The 10,377-nt window shown below is 46.9% G+C and overlaps 1 protein-coding gene and 1 non-coding gene across 2 annotated transcripts; one reads left to right on the forward strand and one right to left on the reverse strand.

The window, feature by feature from the left end:
• Positions 1-1,769: 1,769 nt before the first annotated feature.
• LOC144378267 (small nucleolar RNA SNORA9) lies at positions 1,770-1,904 on the reverse strand. Its single transcript, XR_013439973.1, has one exon. It is a non-coding gene; the product is annotated as a small nucleolar RNA SNORA9 (small nucleolar RNA).
• Positions 1,905-3,377: 1,473 nt separating this feature from the next.
• On the forward strand, positions 3,378-6,316 carry Vrtn (vertebrae development associated). The gene has a single exon (XM_005321232.3). The coding sequence runs from the start codon at positions 3,378-3,380 to the stop codon at positions 5,517-5,519; it is 2,142 nt and encodes a 713-aa protein (XP_005321289.2). The 3' UTR covers positions 5,520-6,316.
• Positions 6,317-10,377: the final 4,061 nt, after the last annotated feature.

The following is a 10,377-nucleotide window of genomic DNA, read 5'->3' on the forward strand; positions in this document are numbered from 1 at the left end:
AAAGGTGATTCTGATTACCAAAGTTTAAAAGGTTTTCCTTCTCTATGATTATCAAGTAAAATTCTGGTAGATGTTTCTTTGGTGCTTTAAGATTATTTTTTACTGAATCATAATTTACATTCAAACACATCACACACCCCTCCTTTTTTGGGGGGTGGTATTGGGGAATGAAGCCAGAGATGCTCTACCGTTGAGCTACATCCCAGCCCTTTTTAATTTTGAGACAGGTCTCACTAAATTGACTTGCCATCTTCCTGCCTCAGACTCCTGGCTACCTGGGATTACAGGCATGTGCCACCTCTCTTGACCCTCAAATAACATCCCTTTTATGTGAACAGTTTGAGCCAAAAAATGTGTATACCTAAACAGTATATAAATTTAAGACTAATTAGAGCATTGAACTCTGAGAAAAAAGATCTGAGAAATCAGAAAGGATAATGGTTCCCCCCCACACCCCTTTTTCCCCCCTTTTTTGATACTGGGAATTGAAACCAGGGCCTTATATATGCTACACCAGCAGCTCTAGCACAAAGCTGCATCCCCAATCCTTTATTTCTTTTTGTTGTTGCACTTGTACAAGGCCCTAAGTAATTTAGGGAGACCCTGTCTCAAAAAATAAAAAGGGCCAGGTGTGGTGGCACATGCCTGTAATCCCAGCAGTTTGGGAGGCTGAGACAGGAGGATCTAGAGTTCAAAGCCAACCACAGCAAAGGTGAGGTGCTAAGCAACTCTGTGAGACCCTGTCTCCCTTTACCAAAAAAAAAAAAAAAAACCCAGAAAAAAAAAAACAACAGAAAAAAACAAAACAAGGTTACCACTATGCTTCATCTGCATTTGAACACTGAAATTAGGATTAGTTTGCATTGAAAAGGGGGTTGGTGGTTTAAATAGAAGATGAATCCCAGGTCCTAAGGAGCATCTAATTTCAGCTACTGGCCACCTCACTAACTTGTGGGTTCACAACAAATTAGACGGTCTTCAAGTGCCTCAGTTTGTCTACCTGTGAATTGGGGATAATTGTACTATCTGCTTTAAAGTCCTGCTGTCAAGGTTAGAACATTGCATGGCAAATAATGCATATTTAATAAATCCTAGTTATGAGATTATGATCTGCACTATGGGTAGACTTGCAGCCCTTTTGAAAAGACTGCCTTTGTTCTAGGGCAGCAATTCTCAAAACTTGATCTCCTGATTTTAAGCACACACCACCATGTGTGCTTAAAATCTGAGGACTCCCCAGGCACCATGGCACACACCTGTAGCTTAGCTGCTCAGGAAGCTGAGGCAGAAGGATCACAAGATCAAAGTCAGCCTTAGCAACTTAGCAAAATTGTATCTGAGGCTGGGGATGTGGATGTGGCTCAGTGGTTAAGTGCCCCTGGGTTCAATCCCTGGTATCCCCCTTCCCTCCTAGAAAAACAACAACTTTTCCAGGCTGGAAAACTAAAGTAGTAGAATTCATTATTTTACATTTTTTTCAAGTATCTGTAATATCTGGTTTAATAGAACATAAGTAGATTCTTGTATATGTCTCTATAATTGGTTTATTTATTTATTTTTTTACTTTATTTTGTTTATTTATATGTGGTGCTGAGGATGGAACCCAGGGCCTCGCATGTGCTAGGCGAGCGCTGTACCGCTGAGCCACAACCCCAGCCCTTAATTGGTTTATTTTGATACCTTGTTTTGGTAGAAGTAAATGAAGAAAACACAACTTTACTCAGATTTGTAGATGGAAAAAGGAAGCATATTTTTTTTCTTTTTTCTTTGATTGTCTGAAGTTCCTATAACCTTGCTCTGGATAGGGGTAGGGCAAGGCCTCAATCCATTTCAAAACTGTACAGGCAAGCACTGTAGGAATGCGACAGGGTCACTGCAGACCTAAGCATGCCGGAGGCTTGCTAAGGAAGCATACTTTGATAGCTTTTTCAGTGGATTTTTAAAAACACACCAAAACTCAAAGTGCATGACTTTTTGTTTTGAACTATGGATTTAACCTAGGGGCACTTCACCACTGAATGACATCCTAGTCATTTTTATTGTTGTTGCTATTATTTTTGGTGGGGGGATACCAAGGATTGAACTCAGGGGCACTCTACCACTGAACCATATCCCCTAGCCCTCTTTTGTATTTTATTTAGAGACAGGATCTCACTGAGTTGTCTAGTGCCTCGAAGTTCCTGAGGCTGGCTTTGAACTCTTGATCCTCCTGCCTCAGCCTCCTGAGTCACTGGGATTACAGGTGTGTGCCACTGTGCCCAGCTCAATTTTATTATTTTGAGACAGGGTCTCATTAAGTTGTTGATGCTGGCCTCAAACTTGTAGTCCTCCTGCCTCAACTTCCAGAGTTGCTGGGAATATAGGCGTGTGCCACTATGCCTAGCTAAAACCAATAATCTTCACTGCTTCATTAAGGATGTTCCTAAGTGAAACTAGTCTTTACATTTTTTTCTTTTTTAAGTGAGTGCATGATGAAGAACAATGACAGGCATTACTTTGATTCATGATAACACAATTTTATACAAATGATAGTATAGCAAAAAGGCAAATAATACCTTAGTGTTAAATTTATAGCTTAGTAACGTTATGAAGATAGTTTAATTTGCAGACCCTCTGAAATAGTCTCAGAATGCTGAGGCGTCATGAGAGCCTACTTTGAGAATCACTGTTCTAGGAAAAGGCAGACCTATTTTGATATGTGATTGTAAGTCTTTACCAAGTATAGCAGTACCACTTTTATTTCTGTATTGTAGCCATAGCCCTGTATAATACATATTATACTATATAACAATATATTATAACTACTTTTCTCTGTGCCATGCACTGTTCTTAAGATGACTGTATATATAAATCTGTATTTCCATTCATTACTTTCATTATTTCAATTATGCATATAACAATTTTATAAGATAGGGCTGGGGTTGTGGCTTAGTGGTAGAGTGCTCGCCTAGGATGTGTAAGGCCCTGGGTTCGATCCCCAACACCACATAAAAATAAGTAAATAAAATCAAGGTATTGCGTCCAGCTACAAATAAAAAATAAAATAAAAACCCAATTTTATCAGATAAATTATGTATTATCCCCATTTTGCAGAAAAGGAAGCAGAAGCATAGGATGTTATGTGGCTTACCTAAGGTGGCCAAGCTCAGATCAGAGCCAAGATTCAAAGCCAAGTTCCAGGGACCATGCTCTTCCTCAGTACCAGTGAGTGACTAAACAAACCCAAGGAGGCAGGTAGCTGTTACCTGCTGTGGGGAAATGAGAACAGATGGACACCAGCTGCAGGGGAAAAGTACAGGAGTGGATGAGGTACCATTGCTAGGTGTCATGTGGGTACTTCTTCCTAACCTCTGCCCTCTGTCCTCTGCCCTGTCAGGATGACTTCTCGGGACCAGCTGGTGCAGCAGGTACTGAGGGAGCTGCAGGAGGCAGTGGAGTCCGAGGGCCTGGAGGGTCTGGTTAGTGCCGCCCTGGAGGCCAAGCAGGTGCTGTCATCCTTCACTCTCCCCACCTGCCGGAAGGAGGGCACTGGTCTCCAGGTGTTGGAGGTGGACTCGGTGGCCCTGAGCCTGTACCCAGAGGATGCTCCACAGAATATGCTGCCACTGGTGTGCAAGGGCGAGGGCAGCCTGCTGTTCGAGGCGGCCAGCATGCTGCTGTGGGGCGACGCTGGCCTCAGCTTGGAGCTGCGGGCTCGCACGGTGGTGGAGATGCTGCTGCACCGACACTATTACCTCCAGGGCATGATCGACTCCAAGGTGATGCTGCAGGCCGTGCGCTACTCCCTGTGCTCCGAGGAGTCCCCCGAGATGACCAGCCTGCCATCTGCCACGCTGGAAGCCATCTTTGATGCGGACGTCAAGGCCACCTGCTTCCCGAATAGCTTTTGCAATGTGTGGCACCTGTACGCCCTCGCCTCCGTCCTTCAGCGCAACATATACTCCATCTACCCCATGCGCAACCTCAAGATCCGGCCCTACTTTAACCGCGTCATCCGACCCCGTCGCTGCGACAACATGCCCTCCACACTGCACATCATGTGGGCTGGCCAGCCCCTCACCAGGCACCTCTTCCGCCACCAGTACTTTGCCCCTGTGGTAGGACTGGAGGAGGTGGAGGCTGATGGTTCTTCGGGGCTAGCCTCCACTCCTCCAGCCCAGGCCACACTGCCACCACCCGCCACACCCGCCAAGACCCTTGAGTTGCTTAACCGGGACCCCGGCCTCAGTTACTCCCACCTGGGCGATCGCTTTAGCATTACTAAGAGCACCTTCTACCGCTGGCGGCGGCAGTCCCAGGAGCATCGGCGGAAGGTGGCCACCCGCTTCTCCGCCAAGCACTTCCTGCAGGACAGCTTCCACCGTGGGGGCCTCGTGCCACTGCAGCAGTTCCTCCAGCGGTTCCCTGAGATCTCCCGCTCCACCTATTATGCCTGGAAGCATGAGCTGCTGGGCTCTGCCTCTTGTTCAACCCTAGCCCCAGCCCCAAAGGAGGTGCTGGCCGTGGAGAAGCTGCCAGGGCAGAGGGCTGCCGAGGGCCCGGGGCACTCCCCACTGATGGTGGCAAGCCCTGGAATGGTCTTAATGCAGCGGGCCAAGTTGTACCTGGAGCAATGCATCTCCCTGAACACCCTGGTACCCTATCGCTGCTTCAAACGCAGGTTCCCTGGCATCTCAAGGTCCACTTACTACAACTGGCGGCGAAAGGCCCTCCGGAGGAACCCCAGCTTCAAGCCAGCCCCGTCCCTCCCAGCTGCAGGAACTCCCCAACTAGTATCTGGTGGGGAAGGGGCCCTGCTCCCTTGGAAGGATGAGGTGGGGGAGGGGACAGGGAAAGCAACAGGCGAGAAGCTCCTCCGACCCCGGGAGCTCGTACCCCAGAGAATGCACCTGTCCCGCTGGCAGAGAGACCTGCGCAGGGCCGCCTGCAAGCAGGTGCTGAGTGGGCATCTGCCCTTCTGTCGCTTTCGCCTGCGCTACCCTAGCCTGTCACCTTCCTTCTTTTGGGTCTGGAAGAGTCTTGCCAGGGACCGGGGTCGGCCTGGAGGCCTGTCCAAATATCGGAGGCAAGCCTCTTCCTTGGGCAGAGAGGGGCAGGAAGGGGAGGAGAAACAGAAAGAAGCTGGCAGGAATGTGACAACTGTAGTGACCCCACCTGTGGGCACCCTGCCATTGGGGGCTTCTTCAGGAAAGGATCCAGAGGGGGTCCAGGGAGGGCCTTCCAAAGAGGAGGCCCCTAGAGAGGGAGCCACAGCTCAGAGTGAGCCCCATGGTGGGTCCCTCTCAAGCCAATCTGTGGTGTCAGTGGCAGGTGGCAAGGATGGCCAGGTGCTGGTGATGGACATGCTCACTACCACAAAGTTCAAGGCCCAGGCCAAGTTATTCTTGCAGAAGCGATTCCAGTCCAAGAGCTTCCCCTCTTACAAGGAGTTCAGTGCCCTTTTCCCCCTCACTGCCCGCTCCACCTACTACATGTGGAAGCGGGCACTCTACGAGGGCCTCACCCTGATTGATGGCTGATGGGAGTGCAGAGGGGCTGGGGAGGAAGAGGGACCAGTTTGGAGAGGGTCAAGGACCTGAGATGACCCCTGGCTTGGCCAGGATGCCTTTGCTCCGGCTCCCACAGTGTCTATCCTAACTCTAAAAGAGCATATTTGCGTTATTTTCTGGCTTAAGGGCAGAGAACCAGAAATCAGCCATCTGGTCCCTTGTAGAAAGCTGTAGGAGCACAGATGTTCTTTTTTGCTTGTTTGCTGGTCATATTTGTATTGTTGTGTTTTTGTTTGATTTAAGTGGGTTGGCCAGGCCCCCTTGCCAGCATTGGAAGCTTTAAAGCTATATTTTTGGGGTGTATAGAGAGGTAGCTAAAGCTGTTTTCAGCTTTTCCTGGGGGCAAGAGGAGTATGATAGCATGGCCATCTGTCCCCAGTGGGCAGAATATATGCCTTCAGTTTCTTTGGGGGGTGGGACCTTCTTTACTCAAAGATGTTTTCTAAAATAATATTAGAATTGAATCTGGGACAAGCTTCTGCCTCATATCCCCAGTGGAGAAGGTGCCAGGCTCAACATGAGCAGCAGCGGGAACGCACAGGAGGAGTCATGGATGACCTCTAAGCCAAGGCCCTGAGGCACTAAGGCCACTGAGGTGCAGCCTGTCCCAAGCAGAGTGTGGAAAGGGGTGGGAGGAAGGTCTGATTCTTCTGCTGGGGATTCCCAGCCTCTGTCAGCCTGGCTGCTGTTGGGGACCCTGCCTTTCTGCTGAGCCTCCTCTCGGAGCCAACTTCAATGAGGGTCAGCAAGGGGGCCAGGCAGGTGGAAGACTGAATTTTTATTATTAAATAGTGAAGTTGGAAAACCAAAGAAATAAAATGATGTGGTACCCACAGCCCTTGGTCAGTCTTATTTGTTCTGCTAGGATGTGACTGCCTATTCCCATTTTCCTCTTTGGTTTATGGGGATGGAAAGTGACCATTTTTCTCTTGATGAGACATGTTCAGGACCAGGACTTGGGGGATGAAGGGGCTTGCTTTGGAGACACTGCCTTGAATTGGATTTAGAAGTGACATTTGGTAAGCTGAGCTCTGGGATGGCACATGCCTGTAATCCCAGCTACCCAGAAAGCTGAAGCCGGAGGATTACTAGTTTGAGGCTGGCCTCAACAATTTAGTGAGACCCTGTCACAAACTAAAAATTTAAAAGGGCATATAGCTCAGTAGCAGAGTGCTTGCCTATTATGCAGGAGGCCCTGGGTTCAATCCCCGCCTTAGGTGTGTGTGTAGCGGGGAGCTTGTGCCCTTCACAGTGGTGGGTGGTGGTTGGGTTGGTGGTGGCAGCAGTGGAGGAGATGATTCTGGCACCTGGAAAGCCTCCTCCCCTCAATGGGAAAATCTGGCATATAGGTGTGCTCAAGGCCAGACCTGCACTGACGGTCTACCTGCTGTGCTTTCTGTTTAGTTCATCAGTGTTATGCCCAGGCCTGCCAGGTCCAGTTTGTAGACAGGGAAACTGAACCTCTGGAGTGCTTAATTTGCATGCTCCCTCTGTCCACAGGAACTGGCTATAAGCCCAGACCTTTCCTGTTGGGGTGAAGTATCACCAAGGAAGTTCCCTCCTGCACTCCCTCCTCTTTAGATTTCCTGCAGTGGCTGTCCTTGTGGTCTTGGGAGTCATTCTTGGTTCTGTTCTTTGTTCACCCCTCATTCATTCCATCAGCTTGTGCAATGGACCCTGACTCCAAGTTATACCCAGCATCCTCTCTTACTGGCCCCTACCCCATTTCCTCTCTTGCCCTCACAGTTCATTTCCATAGAGCAGCCACGGAGACCTTTATGAAGTCCAATTCATTCCTAACATTCCTTGCAGTCACCTTAGGAACATTTTTATAATCTGATCTCAGACTCTCTCCCACCTCTGTTCCTCTCTTGCCCACTTGCACCAGCTACACTGGATGCATTTGACCTTGAACATGCTACACTTCTGCCCTATGGGCCTTTGCATTTGTTCTTTTGGTCTAGGAATGCAAGCTTATATCTGAGAGCCACTATTATACCAACCTTTTAAATTCTGTAGAATCCCCGATGCTGGGGCATGCTACCACTGAGCTATATCCCCAGCCCTTTTTACTTTTTTTTTTTTTTTTTTGGCATTGGGGATTGAATCCAGGGTGTTTTGCCACTGAGCCACACTTCCAGCCCTTTATTTAAAAAATTTTTATTTTACTTAGTTGAAAAATTATTTTTTATATTTTATTTTATTTATATTTATGTGGTACTGAGGAATGAACTCATTGCTTCACACATGTTAGACAAATGCTGAACTACAGCCCCTTTATATTTTAAGATAGGATCTAGCCAAGTTACCTAGACTGGCCTCAAACTTGTGATCCTCCTGCTTCAAACTCCCGAGATGTTGGGATTATAGACATGCACCATCATGCCTGACTCTAGGTGGTTTTCATTCCCCTCTGATTTTTTTGTTTATTTGTTTAGTTATTGTGTACCTCCCTACTTCTTCCCACCACCCTGCCATTATGCCCATTAGAACATAGGCTCCCTGAAAAGCATTTTTTTCCCCTGACTTGCTTATATCACTATATTTTCAGTAGTAGATTAGTTGCTGGTACACAGTAGGTGCATGAATTTGCTAAAGGAGAAATGAATGAGATGGGTGGGGCCTCTATTACCTTTCCTGCTGTTACCCTTTGGGATTTGGTTTTATCAAACCTAATTGATTACTCTTCCTAAGTATTTCTAAAAAGAGCGTTTGTTTTTTTTTTCTATATTGTCACAGCCACTCCAAATTCTATGCCAGCAGTTATTCTCATCATTGTTACTGGAATGCTTTTCAAATTGACTCCGCCTCCACTTAAACTACCTGTTCTAGCCCTGGGCACTGACAAGGGCCAGAATGATCTTACTAACGCCTGAATCTGATTCATTGCTAGATTTCCCATTGCCCTTAGTACAAAATTCAAACTGAATCCAGTCCCTTACCACCTCTCCAGCTTATTTTTCTCAATTATGTTGTGCCCATCCAAATGTCCTTTTCACCTATCTGCTTTCTCCCTCCCACAGCGCTAAACCTGGGGCATTATTGATGCTTGTTGGTCTCACACTCTGGGCTAAACCTTGGGGTCTCCATGGAAACACCACCACTGATGGAATCTCTCAAGATTCCATGAAGGGATTGGGACCCAGGCATGTTGCTCTCTAGCCTATGATAGCCGGTCTGCAGCCAGCAGATGGCAATCTGGTGCAGCAAGAGAGAAAGTCTCGGGTTCTCATTGTGCACAGTCCAACTGGTTTGGCCATCAGAGGTTGGCCCCAACCTCTGGTGCTCTGCATTCTTGTGTGTGCTTTCCTCCTGTCACTCAGCACCAGAGCAGGCCCTCAATGCCTAGAACAGTGGGTCTAAAAACCATAATGGCGCTGGGGATGTAGCTCAGTGGTAGAGCACTTGCCTGGCATTTGCAAGGCTCTGGGTTCAGATCTTGGCACTGCAAACAATGACAACCACCAACACACTGGATTTCGCCCTATGAGGGGTGTGGATTCCAGGGTTCCACCCAGATGGGCTGATTCCTGCATTAGACATGGCAGGGCAACATGTGTGCATGAGAGGAATTATCTGGCCTTGTGCCTCACTTTTTCCATCTGAAGATGGGATTTCTGGTCATGCCTGAAGCATGATACCCTGCACATGGTAAGAGTAACTGGGGTGACCAGTGGAGAACTCCTGGAGTCCAATTCATACTTTCTAGGGAGAGAAGCTAAGGCCCAAGGTTGTCCTCCAGGTTAAAGATACTCATATATAAATGTCTATAAAATTTTTTTTAGATGTCAATGGAGATTGATTTATTTATATGTGGTACTGAGAATCAAACCCAGTGTCTCACACATGCTAGGCAAGTGCTCTACCACTGAGCCGCAACCCCAGCCCCTAAAGATACTCTTGCCTTAAGGCAGAAAGTTCCTTTTGTCAGAGGTCAGCACTGAGTCCTCAACCTATGGCAGAAATTTTAGCTTCTGTTGGGAAAACAATTAAAAATGGTATTCAATATTTATTGATTTGGGAAAGGTTTTTTGAGTAGGGTTAAATTATTCTTGTGTGGAAAAGCCGTTTTCTTTATAATCTACTTAGAAAGGCACAGATACCTAAGCCGTGACCATATTTGCTAAGAATGTTTCATGCTGATTTTGAAGTTGGCATTTGTTGAAATTATTTGCATCTTTTTCTTGCACCACTTTCTTAGATACACACATGGGGAAAGATTCCAGTAAAATACACAAAGTGTGAATAAAGGAGGAAAACAGAATATGTGAAGTTAGCTTTATATCCATTTCCAACAGACTGCAACAACTGGTTCCAAAAATTTTGTTTATTTTTTTAGTGGTACAGGGGATTGAACCTAGAGACACTCTACCACTGTGCTTCATCCTCAGCCCTTTTAATTTTACTTTTTTATTCTGAGATGGTGTCAATAAATTGATGAAGCTGACCTTGAACTTCCTGCTTCAGCTTCCCAAGTTGCTGGAATTACAGATGTGCACCACTGTGCCTGGCCTCCAAAGATTTTAAATATGAAGGTTTCATTGTGAAAACCTAGTTGGAGGAACATGAATAATTACTTTTCCCTCTATTATCTCTACACTTACCTCTGGGAGAAGGGGTCCTATATTTTGGTGGTGATGATTCTATGTACATGACACATGAGGTGGCTCATCAGAAATGTCTCTGGAGTTCAGCACTCAGGTCCTGGGGTATTGCTAGTGACTTTGGGGTCCTGAGTGCCCACCTTAAATCCTAACTTCCCCTCCTGGATGTCTGACAGTGCCTCAATATTACCAACTGCCACTCTGGGCTAATTTCCCCATTCTCC

This window comes from Ictidomys tridecemlineatus, chromosome 5 (genome assembly GCF_052094955.1).
Source record: "Ictidomys tridecemlineatus isolate mIctTri1 chromosome 5, mIctTri1.hap1, whole genome shotgun sequence".
In the NCBI taxonomy this organism is placed as follows: Eukaryota; Metazoa; Chordata; class Mammalia; order Rodentia; family Sciuridae; genus Ictidomys; species Ictidomys tridecemlineatus.

Coding starts and splice junctions, on each gene's coding strand:
- Vrtn (XM_005321232.3), top strand. CDS start 3,378: ATGACTTCTCGGGACCAGCTGGTGCAGCAGGTACTGAGGGAGCTGCAG.